Source organism: Ammodytes marinus (assembly GCF_949987685.1).
Source record: "Ammodytes marinus genome assembly, chromosome: 9".
NCBI classification, from domain to species: domain Eukaryota; kingdom Metazoa; phylum Chordata; class Actinopteri; order Uranoscopiformes; family Ammodytidae; genus Ammodytes; species Ammodytes marinus.
This window is the reverse complement of record NC_137213.1, coordinates 20839440-20856692: the sequence shown is the minus strand read 5'-3', so window position 1 is coordinate 20856692 and position 17253 is coordinate 20839440. Positions and strand designations below refer to the sequence as shown.

Genomic DNA, 17253 nt, shown 5'->3' with positions numbered 1-17253 from the left:
TGCTACCTATTACAGCCTGGTCATCAGGAAACAAGGCAGCTCCGGTGAGATTCAGGAGCTCACCGTGTACGGCGAGAGCATCTTTCTCACCGATCTGAGTCAGGACTCCACCTACTGTTTCTCTGTGTCTGCCACTAACTCAGCCACAAGTGGACCAGAGTCAGAGCCTGTGTGTGCGCAAACAGGACAAGGGCTTTCCCACTGAGGAGACACTAGTGTAGATTAAGCTTAAGGTCTGCGAACAGCTCCCGATTAAAATGTGAAGGTCTCACTGTCAAAGTGCTTTCGAGAAGTCTTTATCCAGAAACTTACAACACACAATCACTTTTTTAGATCTGGTAGAACATGGGGGTTAGCATTTCTGTTGCCTTATTATGAGCTGCAGTGATTTTTTTTTAAATTAACGCAAGAAAAAGGCAAATAACAGCTGCCCAAAGATTTTTAGGTTCCTTTATTTTCTCCTTGTGTAAAAATTAAAATTAAACGGGTACATCTTTTGTCTGCTGTTGGTTGGGGTTATCAATTTAGTATCTGGGGCTTTGTTCCTGGGGTTATTTTATTTGCTTTTGTAAATTATATTTTAGTCGTCTCAAAGGTAATATATCAGGAAGTGTTTAACATGTCCACTGTATTTAGTCATTTTTTCCATTTCTGAGGTTGCGTTCCGAATCGCATACTTTATACTATATAGTATGTAGAGAAAAGATTTAGGATGTCCCGATTCTTGTGGCCAGATTTAGGATGGTTAGAAGTACCCGTATGTCCTACTTCATACGGCCAAGATTGTTAGTGTTGAAAACTGCATCCTATTTGGGCGATTCTGACCCACAATCCAGTGCGCACGTGAAGTGACGTCACATCGACGAAGCCTCCATATGAAAACAAGCGTGGATGCGACGGATATAAAAGCAAGAGGCAAGATTATGATGAAATAAGAGAGTAAAGTATGTCCCAATAGTATACCTACTGCATCCCAACTAGATTATTTTTATCGTCGGATGTAGTATGTAGAATAGAAAAAAGAAAGAGTATGCGATTCGGAACGCAACCTAAATGTGTATTTTCAAGATATTATTTTTCACTTTTCACCATTCTAATAAAACTATCAAAAACATTGTTTGCATTAAGCGTTTGTTTCAACTCAATGACTGATACATTTCCATAGACATCTTTGCTTGTGTGATATCAGAATGCAATTTTTCTTTCAAAAGAGCAAAACATGTCGTTTGTAAAAGTGTTTTATTAGAAAACAAAATGCAACAGAGCAATAACCCAAACACAGCACAGGCAGGGCTCGGTGTGTGGGGTAAATGTGCCCCTTGCAGACTGCCCTTTGGGGGATTAAAACAATCTCAGGCTGTCTACACACGATCAGAAACAGAATTGCTTTGTGCCGGCTCTGGCCCTTGATGGTCTACATCACTAGTATGCTCACATTTGAACTTACGACCCTTCAAAGCATGTTTAACCAGAAAACAGCCGACCCAAAAGGTTTAATATAAAGAGCATTGCATACATATTGTAATAAAAGTCAGATTTAAAGATAAGGGCATGGGCTTCTGTGCAGCCTGAAACTAACCATTTTACCATACAATTCCGTATAAGTTACATAAACTATATTACAGTGACAGTGTTGAACTGAGCTTCCTTCGCTGGCTGCACCCAGACCCAACAGGAAATGCAACTCGGGATACTAATCGTGTGTAGACTGCGCCTCAGAGGCATTATGTACAAACCCATATCTTTCTGGGGCAGATAGACGAACCATAGAAAATTAAAATGCCATTTTTGCAACTTTCAAAATTTCAAGTGAGGACTAACAATGGTCTAATGGGGGAGTGAAAAAAAGGCAGAAAAACATGAACGTAAAGCAACGTTACATCGGGTCAACAACTCCAGATGTCCCTGTGCTGACATTACTTCTTTAGCACGAGGGACAAGACGAGACAACTGGGCAGTAAAAAACAAAGAAAAACACAGGAGAAGGGGAAGTAATATTGCTGACGGGGGTGGGGGGGGAGAGAGACATTTTACTCAGTGCTGTTTATGGTCATTGCTGGACTGATGATGGCTCCTCTCTTTGCTGCCACTACGTTTGTGAGGACGCGCCGTCTCCGCGTCTCTCTCCTCTCGTCTCCTGCTCTTTTCCTCCGCTCCCCCACTCTTGTGTTTCCTCTCCCTGCTTCGACTGCGACTGGACCTTTTGGCCTTCCTCTCCTCTCTGTGCCTCTCCCTGTCGTCTTTATGCTTCCTGTCATCCGTCTCTGCCCTGCTCTTCTTGTCCCGGGACCTCTCCCTCTCTACACCTCTCTCCTTATGGTGCTCCCTGTCCTTTCTCCTGCTGCTCTTCTCCTCCCCGCCGTCTCTCTCTTTGTCCCTGCGTTCGCCCTTTCGTTCCCGGTTGCTGCCGCTGCGACTCCGCCTGCGCTCTCGCCGCTGCTCTTGGTTCCTGTCTGCGCTGCGGGAGCGTCGCCTCTCCCTGTCCCCTTTCTCCCCCCTGTCCCCTTTCTCCCCCCGGTCCCCTTTCTCCCCCCTGTCCCCTTTCTCCCCCCTGTCCCGGTCCCCACCACCCCTCTCCTTCTTCTGGCGGTCGCGCTCCCTCTCCAGCTCTCGGTCAAAGCTGGGCCCGTGGCGCTCTCTCTCGCGGTGGTGGCTCCTGCTCCGAGATCGTTTGGGGGACCTGCGGGGGCTCGGTGTTCTTCTTGGTGTCCTGGTGAGAAAGGGACCGTTAGCTTCAGGCTGGGCACTGCATGTGAATGGTAAACTTTGGCAATATCTAACTAATTCATACTTAAGCATATCTTTAAAAACTAAAAATCTAGATGTTGGATGAGCCACAGATAAAAATCTTTCTTTATTTCATTTCTTTAAGACACATCATTTTTTATTTTATTGATTTAAAAAAAATACTACGTACAGGTCTTTAAAAAAAAAACACATTTTCAGAATGTTTTTAATTAGAAAATATATGACGTGCGCTACAGTAGGTTACTAACGCAAATCACACAACACATTGTGTTTGGTTACAATTGTTATTGATTTCTATTTAACTGCTCCACCTTCAGTTTCACTTTCATCTCAGCATCAAACTGCTTTATAAAATAAAGCTCTCTCTGCCTCTCTCACTCTATCTGTGTGCCTTGTCTTGCTGTCTCCACTGCACACTCAGTCACACGGACAGCATCGTCAAAAAAGAAAAGGAAAGGAAAACTCCCGTTGGCATCGGCTAAATAAAAATAAACTATTGTCGATTGTGCCATCAATCGCCGATGGGCACAACGCAAGTTAACACTCAACATTAAATGGATTGAATCATTTACTGTGTTACCTGGAGCGGCGGCGTTCCCCTTGCCTCCCCGGCTCTTCGGCCACTGCCGTCTCCTCCTCTTCCTCTTCCTCCTCCTCCTCCTGCGGCTCCTTCTGAACAACCTTACGTGGCCTGGCCTTCATCTGCACGTCAATAGCCTTCTGCACAGGCACAGGGATACGTGGGAACAGAGTGGAGAACCACTCCAGTTTGGTCAAGAAGGAGCGCAGCATCTCTCCGATGGTCATCACACAGCCACCTCCAGCCTTCACGTCCAGCTCCTACAATCAAACGGGGAGAAAGATCCATAGAAAAACTCTATTAGCACACACATAGGCAGGACGCAGAAGAATCTCATTCTTTTTTTTTTAACATGTACAATTTGTGATGACCAAGCACTGAAACTTCACCTCTGTTCATCTAGCTTAATTTCTTATATCAAACAAATGTGTATGTTTTACATGGATCATTCTAAATAGAGGAAACAAAACAATTAGCGTCACAAAACGTTTGCCTCATTTTAACTGTCTGGCATTACTGGAGTCTGTATTTACAATGGGAGCTTTACTAATGAAGCAAATGGTATTGTAGTTGTCAGATCAACCCCACTTTCCTTCCCGTCATCTGTTTTAAACGGCATGTTCAAAACGTGGTTGTACCTGCCATTTATAGACCAGAAATGAAGGGAAGCGAAAGCAGTATCTCAACAAACACTCAGAGACATCCACATTGAGCCCAAGGGACACAGAGAGGGATAAACCTTGGCTTTTTTCTTCAGTCTCCCAAAAGCTCAGTGAACTCTTAAGGGCACAACGAGCATACAATTGCCCACAGTGTAAGCACAGACTGGAGCAGGTAGGTAAGTGCGCACCAGTCGATGTGATGTCAACGTTATATGGTAGATAACAGCTGCTTTGCACTCACACACGCAAACCAACAGTGCTGAGATACAATATCCAATTCACCTGCTGCACAATGGACATCTAAAGGAAAAAACAGGGGAATTAACCAGTTGCGTAGGATTTCATATGATCAATTCAAATATAATGCAACAGAACATTAAAGGAGGCCTAGTTGCACAGCCTGCGATCAGAATATATTTGAATGATATATTGTGAAAAGAGCAGATTCATAAAACAGTGTACATGTGTTTTACAACGTGTTAAGTCTGTCTGAGTGTGAGTCTGCGGAAATGCTCCAATTGCTGTGTATGTCAAATTTAGTTTTGTGCAACAAGTCCTGATAAAACCTTATCAAATATGAAGGGCATGCCTTAATATAACAACGGCTAAAGGATTTACTCAGCAACATAATGTGGTACTTACCCTTATTAAAATCAGCAGCGGAGCAGTGAGAAAGTAACTTAGCTACTGAGGTTTAGAGGACAAGAACTCTGGACAATTAAGCCAAATGAAGGCAAAGGTGAAAAATCAGCTATGAGCATCACAGCAGGCAGCTTTAACTCGTGCTTGGTGACTGCGTATTTAATAGAGAAAGAAACATTAAATTATTACCCGAGGTGACATACCTCCTCATCATCCATGAAACCATCGTACCAATCTATCAAGTCTGCTGGGGGTTGAGTGTACCTGAGGGATAAACAGAGAGCATAACATGAGCATTTGTGTCAGTCAATATGGGCAATGATTAAAGTAAACAATGTCATGTTCCAAGTCAATTATCAGAGATATAATCATAACATTACAATTCATTTTTCCTTATAAATATTAGAAAAATGTAAGAGGCATTAATAACTACAATATCTATTTTCTCCCTTTGATGTTTGGCAATTTACAGGGATCTTGCCTTATATTAATTTTTAATAATCTAGTGTTTATAAAACATCTCAGTATTATGTTATTGTAACTTAAAATAGAATATATGCACTCAATTTTTGCATGTCTACAAAAACGTTTACACAGAAGAATTAAGATCCATACATCTCACACAAAGAATCATACCTTATGTACATGAAGCCAAGTGCTCTGATGTATGGAGAGTCTGAGTGAGTGATCAGACCCATCAGCTGTTTGCGGGTCAGCTTGAGAGTAAACAGTTTGTAAAGAAGACAGTATGCAGTAGACACAATACCACCAGTCCCAACTCCACGCACCTAGTGATGATGAAGACATTATTAGTAAAGCACATAATTGAACATTATTCACAGAGAACCTATTCCTAACGACTGACACTTTAACAACAATACACAAGTGGGGAATTACTATGAAGCAAGTACTAGTGGTACACCATGTTACCTTGTCCTACTTATAAATCAACCCAGTATCATCCAGAATGTGAAGGGAAACACAGATGGGGGAAAGACGGGAATTATAAAAGGCACGTACTTCTCACTTACCCCTCCGCACATTCCAGTCTGGCCCGCAGTCTTTCTGCTTCCCTTTTCCCAAGGTTCAGCATGAGTCACCTGTAGGCACATATCGAACAATTTTATGTCAGTCATCAACAACACGCACACTTATCTGCGAGATGTAACACACCGCAAAGATTCCGTTCATTTCCCTGATGACTTATATCGGGAATGCTAAGACAACCGCGAAAGTTTCACAACCCAACTATAAACACAGCTTTACAACCTATTAACCTGTCTTAATCTTTGTACATTTTCAACTATAGTGAGCCATTTTAAACTACCATAACGATGGTTCTGAAACTATTCCTTCTGGGTGAAGCACACGTAACGTTAACATCCTTTGTTTATAGCTAAAGCCAAAAGACGCTATTTATTTAACTCAGTCGCTAGGTAACTTGAGTTACATGGCTAACCAGAATAGTGTTCAACATAAATTTAAGCGCAATGATAAGTAAGCGAATATGTAAGCAAATACCACAGTTAAGTTAGTTAAAAAAATTGCCGCTCACTTGTCTCTTGTTATTCGACCACTAACTGCAGTACACTGACACAACAATACCGCTAGCTTGACTAGGCAGTGATTATCTAACTAGCATGCGGTTTAGCAATTGCTAATGCTACCTTGAAGTAGATTTCGTCCACAACTTCATGATAGGTCTTTAGTTCATAGAGTTGAACTTTGAAATACGGCGAAGACAACACATTTGTAAGAATCATTGGGTTGAGGTTCATAGTCTTTTCGTTGCCCCACAGGGGTAACGAATTTCCATGTTTTCCTGGCGCAGTCTTGCTAACGGCCTGTGTTGGTTGCTGGTTTCCGACGTTAGCCATGTTAGCTGAATCCCACGCCGCTGAGCTTCGTTTACAGTTAGCGTATTTCCCACTACAGATCCATTAATATTGGATAGTTAAATTTCGATCGTCAATTCCGTCCGTTTAGCTGTCCCCGAATTGTGGTTTAATTGACGATATCAACTTCCCGCCGTCGTTGGCCTGAAGTGCTGCTGCGAGGAGGAACCGGAAGTGTAAAGTTAGTGGTGCAGTGAGTGTGAGCGCTTCTGTAAATTACCGTTACCTCAACCCCGTTTAGGCTTTGTTTTTAGAATAAAACTATGTATGTAGCAAATTATTTAAGTTTAATGTTATGCATGCTTGCAAAAGTACAGATAATAAATGATTGTCGTACATTTATGATTTATGTCACGGTGATTCAATTTATTTAGCTTTTCATATAAACGTCTTCAGTAGCGGTGTACTTTGAAATGTTTTTCCTTAACCGGAAATGGTATTGTTAAACTTTTTAGTTTGTTTAATGTTATTTTGGAGCGTCCCATAAAGCCCTTAAAATGTGTGTAAATCTTTATTATACTATCTATGGTGTAAATAAATTAAAATAAAATAAATAAATGTAATCATGGTCTGATTATCCAGTGTAGGAAAATGTAATGATACCTTATTTCTCTTTTAATGTTCTAATTAATTTTAGGTCTGGGTCAAATTTTCTTCGACTCCCCTTTCCAAAGTGATCAGTGAAATGCAGCAATTTTATTTTTATAATATTATTTATTTGGCCTTAAATAACAATCCTTTTACCATTTTAAAAATCCTTTTACCATTTTAAAAATAACAATGATATCTGGGCTTTACACAGTTGACTTTCAATACATAGCTCACATACTATATGAATTCTTAAGTGGCAGCAATTATACACTTTACTAAGTTTGACACTTTTATAAAATCAGAGGTAAAAATACATTCATAACTTTTTACTTTCATACAACACACACACACACACACACACACACACACACACACACACACACACACATACACACAAAGTAGATACCATAGGAACAAATAAGGAACATTAAATCAAATTCATTGTATTTTAAATGCAGTCATCGTCCCTCACAACCAGGTGAACAGAGGTGTTTTCTGTAATGGGCTTGAGCAACCATCACACAATGGTGCTGTGACCTTTATACATTTCAAAGTGTCAGTTTACCTTACTTTAAATATATGGGACTTCAATGAACGGACACAGTCCCCCTCTTCCAGCCACATATTGTACAAGTTAAATGGTTAAAACAACCAAAATATTTTTTTTAGATGGATACATAAACATACTTTTTTAAATAACAGAAAAAAATATTGAATATTATTAAGATGTATGAACAGTACGTGTACAATAACAACAGTAACCCCTTGACGGATTTCATAAAGCACCGGAAGAAATGCCAGTATACAGTCACCAAAATGTTCCAATAATGTTGCCTTCATCTCCATGTCTTGAACACTAGGGGGCTCCCCTGGTCAAAGGACACTGTAGGTCAGATCCAGAAGGATTGCATAAGAAGAATTAGAGTCCTGCAGGAGCAAGTACCGACAACACCTCCACCACTCAGTCTTGTGTCTCCCACATCAGTGTAATATGGCACCATTTATGACACCCACACATGTTTCCACATGCCTAGCGCTGGATCACCACCTGCTCGAAGGCTCCAGCTGCGACCCTGATGAAGAATGCCAAAATATTTCACATGACAAAAAATGAGGGCCGCTATCAGATCTGGCTGTGGTGCATTCTTTTACATGCAGAACCAACATTTTGTTGTGAAACCAAAACTGTGTCTTAGCATGATATTTTGCACATTAGAAACAAACAATGTAGTTGATACAATGTATATGATAGAAAGATTCCTTATATAAATCCTTATTTAGCATATTTGAAATGAATTCATATTTGTACTAAATGATTGCTGCGTGACATCCACATTCCACAATGGCATAATCTCACCCACCTTGTGTGCTGGCTTCCCAAGGCTGTACTCCCACCAGGACCAACAAACAAGCTGAGCCCCTCCTCTGCAGCAACAGACAAATACATACCATATTAGAAAGAGGAAAACTGCCAACCACAGTCAGGGTTTGAAAAAGGCTCACACTTTTTTGGAAATTCTAAAAATAAATGGCAACCAGTAGGAAGACCTTGTTGTGAAGCCCTTGCGACAACCATCTGTACATTTTTTCATTGTTTAAAGAACATCCAGGAAAGGAAGTTGATAGCTAACAACACCACACATGTGTGCAACATTAGTCTCAATGAATTGGGAGAGTCAATGTTTCTTCACACATTAAATGACTGTCCTCTACATTAAGTCTTTGGTTAAGGTCAAGTGTTTGTAACATTGCACCCACAATGTGTGCTCAGCTATCAGTGAGGTTAAATTGCCCTTGTGATATTCATAGGAGTGATATGCAACCTAATGAAATATCCTTAAGGCTGGTAAATTCAGTATGTAAGTATGGCCATGCTTGATACGATTTGCCATCATGAACATCTAATCATTAATCATTTAGCATTTGGAGTGAGTGCTTGTAGACTTTCAGTTGTTGAATTGCAACACCTCAAAGTAATTTGATCCCATCGACAGGATGCAGGCAACTTTCCAAAGAAGCATTCATAAGTGCACTAAGTTATGGATTAGGAGTACACACCCTCTGCACTGGAGTCCAAGAAGCCATGGCTGAAATCCTGGCTCTGCAGGATTTTCTCTATTATGTCATCCGCATCCACCCTGGTGGCATCAACTCTCTTCAGCTGATTCTCCATTGAGTTCTGCTTTGTCATATGTCTGATGGAGAAACAGAAACCGTGAGGAATATCACACATATGTGCTTCAAAGGGGAAAAACAACTCAAAACCAGCAAAGAAAAGATGTTAAAAGAAAGGGTGAGAAAAATATAAAAACAATGGATACATTTATACAAATATAAAAAAATGTCAATGTTTTAAAGCCGATTTATTTGGTCTAGTTTATCTAGACATTCTACACATTCTTTAAAAGTAGGTAAGTTAAGTTTTACTTAACTTTTCCCTTAACTGCTGTTGAGCTTCGTCCTTATTTTCTAAATCGGATTTCGTCTTAATTCTCAAAAATGTCAACTTAATTCTCGAAGTGCATAATAAAAAAAAACATCCTCCTCATTTTGTTCTCTCCTGTGGCCCTAATACTCTTCCGTGAGAATGAGTACAGTGTATTACCTTGGAACTTTAGCGGGGGTAGAGGGCTGTTCAGGAAGATGGGTACAGGTGGCACAGACTGGGGAAGTGATCCTGCTCTCCCCCTGCTGGTCGTTGGTTTCCATTATGCTGCCGATGCCAGTGGAGGCAGACCCTCCTGACGCGCTCCTTCGATGGCTCAGATCTGTTAAACTGGAGTGATTTGAGCTGTAACCTACAGGGAAGGAGAGACAACAAACGCTAAGGTTGAGCTTTTGATTTGTGCAACTGGTGTAGCAGTAATGTTGCGTTAGTATGAAAGGAATAAACACGCGACTCTGTGTTTGTTACCTGAGATCTTTGACTGCCCACTTGCATAGCTGGGTGTTCTTGAGTGGCCATACACTACCAACTCCTCTGGGACTGATACTGACTTTCCTGGAGTCCCTAATTGATGAAAACAAAAGCAAAAAAACACTTTTAATAAATATCATGCACTCACAGCTAGAACTTCTATTTAGTGGAGGTTTGTTTTTGTTCAAGGTCAAGCGCCAGAGAGGATTGACTCAGTTTTAGTTTCTTCATGATCCTTTTAATCAGAGGCTTGTGAAAAGAAAAAACGGATTAGACGAAATTGTGTTATTGTAAGGAAAAATTACTATTAAGCCATATAGTCTGTTTGTACGTACCAGTGAATGAAAAGGGTTTGTGCTTGTCCCCTCCCTTTCTGTCTTCAAGGAGACACTCTGCTTCAGTCTGTGGGATTCCCAGAGTCATGGCTGTAGACGGAGGCCTAAAGGGAACACAGGAAATATTGAGTTTACTGAGAAGCAGGGCGGACTCCTAAATATCACTGAGAGTTGTTGGAAACAAGCTCCCTCAACTGCTATGTATGTATACATAGACATTTACCTCAAACATGATTTAAGCCCCTATGTGTAAGTTTGATAATTACAACTGTAGTATCACTGTACTGTTTCTATTATTGTAATGTTTTTTTATAAATGTAACATGTCATTTACCTCAAGCTGATTCTTACCTCGACTTCAGAGATTTATTACATGGATTTAAGAAATTACACTAAAAGTAATAATTGTTTTGAAGGGAAATTTTGTGAAGTTTTATGAAGATGGAGCCATACATATGCAAACAAACATACTTTACATGTAACAATGCTTTAATGTTTAATGGCTAAACTATAAATATTTAAACCCATCAGCAAACTAATATCAGTCTATTTGATCAAATTATACATATGTTAATGTAAGTGGATTAGTAATATGTCTATTAAAACAGGATGATATTATTTCCGGTATAGCAGACATTAACACAGGAAACCACACTACTTCTCTGCAACTGAGAGTCTAAGTTGAGCACAGGAATGAGGGTGGAGAGGCAGAAAGAGTGACAGACAGTGAAGAAAAAAAAGAGTGTCATCATATCGTTGCACTGTTGTGTATCCACCTCACACAGTGAGTAACATTGCCTAGGGTGAATGACTAGGCTTTCCCTGAGTTTACAGTTTAGGCGTCTCCTAGGCAGCAGTGTGTGTGTGTCATAACACTAAGAGGGCTTTGAAACATGAAAGAATAAAGTGAAAGACTGGTTAAGGAAATCAAACTGTGTGCACATGGTGCAGGCTTTGCCAAGAGTGTGACTTAACATCACGTCCTTCGTGACTAACCGTTCGGTGTACAGCTCTTCACGAAAGAGAAAATAAGTCTGGGATGGCACCAATCAGCTGTTGCTCACTACTTAGGTTGGGCAGATTAATGTCTGGGTGAGGTAGTAGTAGGTGTTATTAGATAAGACTGTGATAAGACTTCAGCTACAAAATGGTTCTTCATTTCACAAGACAGGGGTGTTTTTTCAGTTAGGTGACAACCAGGATGTGTTGAAGACACTTTCCTCTGTGGTTACACGCAGACTTGTCTACGTGGGGTTTACAGACAAGTCAATATTTCATTAGTTACAAGTTTCAAATTGAGTCGATTGACTTTGAGGAGTAAGGATGAAGAATAAGGTCAATATTAGTTCTTATGGGGGGAGGGGGGCACTCATGGTGTAGTGTTAGAGAAAAAACGTACGTTTTAAAACAGACGTCTCCAGACATAAGTTGTGTAGTGATGACAACCTGTAAAAGAAGAAAAGCCGTTTAAATTTTTAGGTTGATGAGAGAGTTTGCATGTGAAGCAGAAAAAAAACTAAATTTTTTCACTCTAGTGTGGTGTCATAGGGGTGCTGTTAACTAACGTTGAAAAATAACATTTGGTTTGCCCCATTGTAGATATGTCCCCCAAGCAAGAATCAGCATATTTAAACATGAATTCCCATGGCACGGGTAGCCTATAGATCACAGGCTCAGACATGTTCTGCATCAACTTTTCAGGGCATTCTAGTTTTCCAGCCATGCCATAGAACCAACTGTAGGTCTTCTTATGTGGATGAACTCAAGAACATGCGGCTTTAGAATAGAAAGACTAGGTTGTAAGCTATATGCTTTGCCTAAATGTATTATATCTGTACAGGCATGTAAGAGGGGACTTATAAATGAATTTCAGTATTTACAGGGGGATTGCGTTTTTACCACACCTTCAGAATTGAGTTGTCCTGTCTGGTGTTCTTGGTGTCGTATCCCTCGAGGAGACAGCGTCGCGTCGTGCTGCCAGACCCAGCAAATTCAGACAGGTTCAAGTCAGCAAAGCCCAGCTAGAGAGAGACATAAGAGATTAACCAGTTTCAACCATTCGACAAGACAGTTTAAATGATTACATTTTCACTCAATACAAACTATACGGAACAGCAATGTTGTACTTTTCGCAAATAAAGTGACAGTATTAATAACTATTTTTACATAAAGAATCATCCTATGATAATGGCATGCTAGAAAAACATTCAGTCATCTATACCTGAATAAATCCAGACAAACCACAGGCCCTGAGATAGGAACTTTGATCCTTGAGAAATCAGATAACCTTATTCTTGAACTCATTCTTAAAGTCATTGGTTAACATACGGTAGGTTTTGATTAACAGATTGTTTTCAATCAGTAACGAAAGCCGGAAACTAGAAATAAAAACATTTGTAGGAAATAGACTTACCTCAACAAAAACTCCACTAAGGGCACTTAGAGGCCGACTATTATCACATTTTATGATAAGACTATTCTAATGTGTAGCTGGTACACACTCTATATTTACCAACATACTGTAAGTACCTTTGCATAGTATTACCTTTGCAAATGTTTTTCCGCCCTTCAATTCCTAAAATGACACAAAATAAAAATATTAGTTCGGGGAACATTTGGCTGTTTCATTACAATCTCATAATCATCGGGACATATGTGACTTCTTGAAGTATGACTATCTCCTACACAAAGCACTTGCTATGGTTATGTTATGGTTACAAATTAACAATACTTCTCATCTTATGTACACATACATTTTCTTAGCACATTCAGGTAACTGTCTGGAAAACTGAGACTACCCCCATAGTGTAAACAGAACAGAACTCAATAGCAAAGGAAAAAAGTCCCTTACCTTGCGCACTGACACCCGGCACCAACAAGGGTCCAGTACACCTGTCCCAGCATTGGCACTCATCTTACACATGAAAGAGAATCTCTTCTTCCAGCGAACACAGTTGGCTTGGACTTGCTCCCTGTGAGAGAAGCACATGTTGAAACACTTTATACACAAACTAAAACACATACACAGCAATACTAGATACTGAAAGAGCACAAATCTGCTTGATCAAGGCATGGATCACCGACAGAGACCATCAAGAATAATAATAATGGATTGGATTTATATAGCGCTTTTCAAGGCACTCAAAGACGCTTTACAGGGTTCCAGGTTCCATTCATTCACACACAGTCATACTGGTGGTGGTAAACTACCATAGTAGCCACAGCTGCCCAGGGGCAGACTGACGGAAGCGTGGCTGCCATTCAGCGCCTACGGCCCCTCCGACCACCACCTCAAACATACATCAGTCATACACATTCACACGAGGCAAGGTGGGTGAAGTGTCTTGCCCAAGGACACAACAACCATGACACAGGTGGCAGAGCGGGGATCGAACCGCCAACCCTTGGATCATTGGCCAACCCGCTTAACCACCTGAGCCACATGCTGAGGTGGTGCATGTTTCTATTTTTGCTCAAAACATAAAAGCAAAGTGTCTTTTTTCCTTTAGTCTATGAGCTTAAATCTTCATTGAAGCGTTGAGTTACAGAAAGATGATGGTTCACTTGTTCCTTGCAAACATTTGCTCATTTTAAAAGTTGGGTCCTAAATGTGCGCAACACCTCAGTCGCTTGTCCGACTTTATGAAAATGAAATAGTGTTATTATTGTGTACTAATGTTCACTTGATGGAATTTTGGGTTATAGTTGTAGATCTGATCTCACATTCAGAATCGACCTTGCTGATCACTAGCAGTAGCAATAATGCGGGTTGCTTTATAGTATGTTACTATAGGTTTTAGGAGATGCTTTAAAAAGCAATAGTAGCCTATTAGAAATAATATAAAGTAGAATCATGATTATGTAGGCCTACCCCATACATCATTAACATGACAGTCAATAGGTTTGTCTTCGAAAAAGAGAACAATTGGGATTGGAGAAGGAAACAGGGATAAAACTAAGAATGCAGTGTTTACACAGACAGTAACCATGGCAAAGTAATGAGGGTTAGCGGTTGACATGTGCTGTGTGTCCTTTTTTCCAAAGTGACTCATACAGACTACAATAAGTTAAACACAGGCCGAGGGTTAAGTTTGTGTGCTTCTGCTCCACTGCAACCAGATAATAAACTAGTTTGGCCCTTCCCAATAGAAACAATGGATAGAGAACATAGGCTACATACAAATGGAAGAAACAGAAATTGTTTAGCCTTTGCGTCTCTGCTTTATAATCTCATTTTACATTATAAATAGTATAGGCTTCAATCGGTAGCGAATGTATAACCTGTAGCAGCGGTTACTTGTTGCTTAGCAACTCCGTTGATAAACTTTGTAAACATGAAGTAACGCAACACATTTGTATTATTTTATAATAATAAACCCAATGATTCAAACAAACTAATTGTATCTTTTTAAATCACGCTAAATCCCATCTTCCTGGGTTCTACTGTCTCCGTAATTACAGCATGGACCTATCATAAGAGACTTACAGCAACAACTTTGGCTAGGTAAGTTTGAAAACTGGTTTGCTGCTTAGCTAGCTTTGGTTAGACGCTAGTAGCCTATAGTTTACTTTCAACGTTAGTGAACATGCCGATAGCTAACTGTGGTGTAGCTAAGCGTTAACTACACACTAGTCTCGCAAAGCCAGACCAAAACTACAACAAGTAGTATGAAACTACACGCGGACATGCAGTTGACAGAAGTAAACCTATGACAACTAATGCTGTACAGGTGTCCAATTAAAACTGAACTGGGACAAATTAAACGTTTGTTTAATTGAAGCTTGTTCGAAAAACCAGTGAACTATCGCTATAAATAGCAAAGAAAAATCTTACCGAGAGGACTCCTCGGCAAAGCCTCCATCTACGAGTCTGACTTTACAGAACAAAACTCCGTTTACGAAGGGAACCGACGACAGATCCTCCAAGTCGAAGTCTACTTTGAATTTAAACCTCTTTTTCTTGGTAAGAATGAACGACATGGCGTTTCCTACAGTCGAGAGACTGGTGCACAACCAACAGGTCCTGACTTAAGTGGTAAAGCTGACAAACAGCTGACCACTCTCCCTGCTCCGCTGCTGTTGCTCAGCTGTTGCTCGTTGTTACCGTGTAACCGCTAGTGTGAGTGTAGCCTGCTGTGGACATGATTCAAAGTTCAAATCTCCTCCTTCCCACCCACTGAAAAATATAAAACATGACGCGAGGGAAAATTCATCGTTTGATTGGACAATGCAGCTGCGTAAAAAAAATAGCCCTACTTTGGTTCTCGGGTCACAATTGTTATGGTAATAACCATCTTGGTGAAACATGAAACCAAACTCATTCAAAACGCCTATGGGGAAATACAATGTTTGCGTCACCATCACTGTAGGCCAACTGATGTGACGTTGCTCCCGTGACCACCACTGACTGTAAAAGAGAAGTTGGGGAAAATCATGGAAGAAAATATGAAATTTGGCACGTGACAAAAGAGTCATATATAAATAAGAATTACAATAGCCTATAAGCTAGCCTATTAAACGAAATTGTAGCCTGTTATTTAGCTTTCAGTCTCATTGGCAATAATACTTTAGGCTAGGCCTATATGAAAACTTTAGTTGTGCCATTATCAAAATGATGAGTTGTGTAAACAAAATATATGAATAGGTTATACTATTATTATCAGCTCATTTGTGTATATTACGAATTTAACTACAAAAAAGTAGCTTACAGCTGAAACGCATATAGTTGATTAATCAATTAGTAGATTGACAAAAAATGTATAGGTCCATTTGTTGCTATTTTTGTAATAATAAAAAAAAACATTTCATCATTCCAGCATCTCAAAAGATAGGGATGGCGTCTTGGTGTTTATTTTTTAGACTTAATTCCTCCAGTCGATGAATGGAGGAAATAATCATCAGATATATGTATTCCAGTAGTTCCATATTATTGTTATTCCCGGAAGAGTGGTAACAACCACAACCCATCAGTGTGAGCTGTATCATGGTCTGAGTTGGACATCCTTGCCAGCCAGGAGAAGGGAGCATTGTTTGCTTTTTGGGCATACTCCCTTCTAATACAATATTGCCTCATTGTTGACTGTCAGAGAATCAGCCTATACTCTAGTCTACAGTCCTGGACAAAAGTCTTGTCACTTATCAATTTTGTAGAAACAACAGCTCATAAACTGAATTTTAATTAATCCATTGGTTTAAAAAAAATGGCTCATATGAAAGCTAAAACCCTCCCAAATTATGTTTAATATACTAAAATAAATTTGCTTCACTGCAGAAATATTGATAATTTGAGGAACTTTGATGTAGATATGGAAGTATGCGATGGAGCAACCATGCGATGTAATTCAACCGAAGATTCATCTGAGAAATCCACCTTCCAGGCGAAGAAGATCAAGGTGCTCCAGGACTGGCCAGCCCAGTCATCAGACATGAACATAAATGGGACTCATCGACTGATCTTTTGCACACTAAGACACAGCAAAGGATGTACTTTCTAAAGAAAATGCTTGTTTTTAATGTCAATAACAAAATGCTCCAAATGTTTTATACTGCATTCATTGAAAGTGTTTTAACCTTCTGTATTGTCTGCTGGTTTGGAAATGCCACCGAGTCACAGAAAAAGACAATCAGAAAAACAGTTACAACTGCCAGCAAGTTACTTGGGATCACACTACCGAGCATTGAACACATTTACAAAGACAGACTGGTGAAAAAGGCCAATAACATTGTTTGTGACTGTACACACCCCCTGGCATCCCATTTTAAACTACTGCTATCTGGTCGTCGTTTCTGCGTACCCCTTATGACCAAGAACAGATCCAAATTCTCTTTTGTACCACAAGCCATAAAAGCCTTAAATCAGTCAAAATAAGCTATGTCCAGCTGGC

At 40.1% G+C, this 17253-nt stretch overlaps 2 protein-coding genes across 2 annotated transcripts; both read right to left on the bottom strand.

Annotated features, from left to right (window-relative positions):
- Positions 1 to 1228: 1228 nt before the first annotated feature.
- prpf38b (pre-mRNA processing factor 38B) lies at positions 1229 to 6684 on the bottom strand. The gene is made up of 6 exons (XM_080033620.1): positions 6300 to 6684; positions 5664 to 5732; positions 5269 to 5420; positions 4836 to 4896; positions 3329 to 3588; positions 1229 to 2710 (listed from the first exon to the last, which is right to left on the bottom strand). The coding sequence occupies exons 1-6, from the start codon at positions 6507 to 6509 to the stop codon at positions 2035 to 2037; spliced, it is 1428 nt and encodes a 475-aa protein (XP_079889746.1). The 5' UTR covers positions 6510 to 6684; the 3' UTR covers positions 1229 to 2034.
- A 537-nt stretch (positions 6685 to 7221) lies between these two features.
- LOC307254915 (EEIG family member 2-like) lies at positions 7222 to 15467 on the bottom strand. The gene is made up of 11 exons (XM_080033479.1): positions 15204 to 15467; positions 13221 to 13341; positions 12915 to 12944; positions 12274 to 12390; positions 11769 to 11815; positions 10371 to 10474; positions 10033 to 10128; positions 9724 to 9916; positions 9177 to 9313; positions 8480 to 8543; positions 7222 to 8191 (listed from the first exon to the last, which is right to left on the bottom strand). Exons 1-11 carry the CDS (start codon positions 15347 to 15349, stop codon positions 8149 to 8151), a joined length of 1098 nt encoding a protein of 365 aa, XP_079889605.1. The 5' UTR covers positions 15350 to 15467; the 3' UTR covers positions 7222 to 8148.
- Between the last annotated feature and the right edge of the window lie 1786 nt (positions 15468 to 17253).